The 3,561-nt window shown below is 43.6% G+C and overlaps 1 protein-coding gene across 1 annotated transcript in view; it reads left to right on the top strand.

Annotated features, from left to right (window-relative positions):
* Nucleotides 1-18: 18 nt before the first annotated feature.
* LOC102192330 (receptor tyrosine-protein kinase erbB-4) overlaps nucleotides 19-3,561 on the top strand; it is a 373,080-nt gene continuing 369,537 nt past the window's right edge. Inside the window, exon 1 of the mRNA XM_013913172.1 lies at nucleotides 19-390. Within this exon, the coding sequence (XP_013768626.1) occupies nucleotides 324-390 (67 nt within the window). The 5' untranslated portion in view covers nucleotides 19-323. The remainder of the gene's footprint in view (nucleotides 391-3,561) is intronic.

The following is a 3,561-nucleotide window of genomic DNA, read 5'->3' as shown; positions in this document are numbered from 1 at the left end:
TGAGGAGTAAAGGCTCAGAGTATCCGCGGTGGAAAGCGACCTAAACACTGGAGTAGGAACCGACACGCAAACAGAACGAGACGCGGTGCGTAAAAGCTCTCCACGGCGCACGGAAACGGTGCCAGGTGTCCAAGAAGCGCAAAAGAAGACTCCGACGGGGTTTTCTTTTTTTTCTTTTTCCTTCCTCTCTCTCTATCTCTCTCTTTCGCTCTCTCTTTTGGTTAATTTTTTTACGCGTGTGATCAACGAGGATATCTTAATTGGACATGTGAGTTACGGGAGTTAACAAGAGAAGCAGGCTTTTTTTCTTCCCGCCCCCCAAGATGAAGTTCTTCCCAGCTTGCGTCCTCGTCACTTTGGTGGTGATCGGATCCTGTGCGGCGCAATCAGGTGAGTGCTTTTTGGGGATGCGCGTCTCTGCGCCTCCGTTATTCGGTCAGGGTCTGACTTGAAAAGCACCGATGAAGTGAGAGTTGAGACATCCAAAGAGCAACAGAGCCGATCCTTTTCTGTCCCTGCAGAGACTTTAGCAATAATTCCACTAAATGATAACTGAAGGTCGCCGGGTTTCTGACTCTTTCTGGTCCAAAACTTAACACAAGTTCACATCCTGGCACGCTGGTGCTGATTTCAATTATCGCTCTCGCACCTACAGGAAACTGTCATTCAACTGCATCTGCGTAAAATAAAATAAAGCTCCCCAAACTGTCCTTCTTCTGTCGTTTTAACACAGTTTTATTTTTTTTTCTCTTTTTTTTTACGCGAGATATGCTGGTTCGAAAACGATAACATCAAATGAAATCTCCCAACAAAGAAAAAACATCTGTCATCAAACAGACTGCGAATCTGCGCTGATTTCGATTATTTAGATCCCTTCACTAAGTATGAATGAATGCGCCATCGTTTCAGTTTAATTCCCCAGAAGACTCGAAGACTAATATATTTATATACAAGACTCGGGCTGCACCAGTGGCACCGTTTTTTTTAATTCCTTACTGTCTTTGAATAATTTAGATGTAGCAGATATTCTGAGGGCGATACAGGCAGTGGGAAAACATCTCGCTTTCATCATCATCATCGCGACCCCCGTGGAGTCGGTCCCTTGACGAAAATCACTTTAATGCTTCTTCAGCGTGCCTGTTTTTGCTTCGGATGCGTCAGTGACACTCGACAGTCAATTTATAGTAAAGTTAATGGTGTTTTATTTATGTGCTCTGACAGATCTTTCCTTTGGCGCCCCTGTAGGGTGTTTGCTGAGGTTTTAAATCCCGCTGGGATGTTTTGTTTATGATGCATGATTTGATTGCGCTCTTATTTGAAGTAAATCATTAAGTTCAACTTTTTTCTTTTCTCCAATGGGTTTTTGTTCCCACGCTTATTCATCGATAATTCTAATTTGATTTGGTTTGGTGTGATATCTCTTCTGGAATTCTGTCCAGTTATTTGGAGTTCAGTAAGTGATCCATAATCTGGGCTCTTAGTTGACACAATCAAGTGTTTGGCACAGACTGCTGAGCCAAGGAAAAACAAACAGAAACGCACTTATGAGGCGGCACAACAGGAAAGTTGTCAGATTCATGTTCAGAGGTGAATTTGGCCCAAACTTCCAAGGATTCCAAATTAAATTCCTGGATGCTTTTCCCCCTTCCCGCCTCTAAAGACAGCTCTGTTTTTCTTTGGCCTCTGCACATACACACCACCTCTCTCTTTCTCTTCCTGAGTCCCGGTTGGATCTTTGGATGCAAGGCGATGGAGAGGGTGGATGCGCGGATGGATGGGTGACACCCGGGATGAATGGGGAAGTAAAGTGGGACCCTCGCTGGTTTATTTATTCTCCGTGCATGCACTCCCACTCCGGGATATTTGTGATGCAAATTGTAGCCTAGGAATCTGAGCTATGCCTCTTGGGGAAAATGTTGTGTTTGTGTGCATTGAGCAGTGCTGAGTGTGCTGTCTTTCCACTCTTTCCTATAACTACCCCACCGCCCCACCCCCATCTCTCTCGCTCTCTCCCTCTTTATTGGAGGTATAAAAAAATGACAGCACACATCATATATCAATCCCACGTGAAGCCGTGCGAGGGTGAAGTAAGTCAAGGCGAAAGATGTTCACTTATAAAATGGTGATTGAATCTGTCTCCTTCTGCGAGACAAATGTCTGAAGCGGTCCTTCCAGTCAGCCGGTCTACAGGGGTGCACACGCTGTGAACTATGTGGGCGCCTCATCTGTGCCAAGCCTGGATGTTTTCACACAGCCAGAGAGCTTTCTTGTTTTCAATTAGACAAACGTGAAACCCACAAAAGTCATTCAGAGATCAGCGATGACCACGTGGAAACGGGCCTGATCAGCTTTCTCATTTTAAACTCATGGAAGGCGAAAAGAAAAAGAAAACCTTGGCTGACTTCTCTCAGCCCTAATGTTCCTGGTGATTTGAGACTAAAGAAGTAAACTGGCATGCGTGACAATGCATGAAATTTCCACCTGAGAGAACATCCCCCAAAATCAGCCAATTACAGCTCCCCGGGAGTGAGGTCAGAAGGAGCAAGCCTGTTAATAGAGATGCTTAGGAGGATTTGTACCTTTTTGTCCCCATAACCAGGACTGTGTGTGATTAAAGCACAAAAAACACACTGATGCTGTTGAACCTGCACCTAATTTAGTCAGAGCTTCTTATACTGACCGTCTTGTTTGAACATCATGCAGTTTGGGGTTTTAAACACATATACAGCCTGGTCCTGGTAGCTTGAAAAGGGTTAAGGAGGCTAAAGCTGGAACTGAGCAGATCATGAGAGTGAGGTTGGTGGCTCAGTCTCCGGCTGCTCCAGTGTGCATGCAAAAGCTACCATGGGTAGTATATTCAAACCGGAGTTGCTCTTGATGCGTTCGTCAAATTTATCGCACGTAGAAAAGAATGACGTGAATGAGGCGTGTTGTATGAAAGCAATTCGAATAATATGCAAAAACCAGATCATCTACCGATTGGTTAATCCAGCCATCAGTTTGACTAACAGAGCCAGTCTGAAGCATGAATATAATATTCAGCTCAGCCTCATAAATTATATATTGGTGAAATAGTGAACTAATTAACTAAACTAATTGATTAAAGCTTCCTTCAGCTGCTCCTTTATTTGAAAGGGGTCACCAGAGCGGTTGGATCTGCATATGTGATTTCGCAATCAGTGTCTCCAACTGACATTTCACGTGTTAGGCAAACGTACTGACCACTACACTATGAAGCAATACATAAATTAATTCATAAATTTACTTAATTTCCACCTGGAAATAAAAAAGAAGGGGAAAAAAAGCTTTGAGAATTCTGGGAATTTTCAAATTCAGCAAGTCTTCCATCAAAAAACCAGAGTGCGACTTCAATAAATCGACTTCCACTCAAGGACTTGGAAACCCAGAGAATGTGCCACACTTGGGATATCTGACCTGGTCCAAGTGCAGGGACTATGATTGTTAAAGAGTGTATCAGTGCAGCCGTACATCCCACTGATGTCCATTAAAAAGCGCTGTAAAAAAAAATTTTTTTTGGGGGGGGGTTTTTTTTTTTTTTTT

Source organism: Pundamilia nyererei, unplaced genomic scaffold, assembly GCF_000239375.1.
Source record: "Pundamilia nyererei isolate P.nyererei 1_Seehausen unplaced genomic scaffold, PunNye1.0 scaffold00118, whole genome shotgun sequence".
NCBI lineage: Eukaryota > Metazoa > Chordata > Actinopteri > Cichliformes > Cichlidae > Pundamilia > Pundamilia nyererei.
The sequence above is the reverse complement of the archived record's forward strand: the minus strand, read 5'-3'. Positions and strand labels throughout refer to the sequence as shown.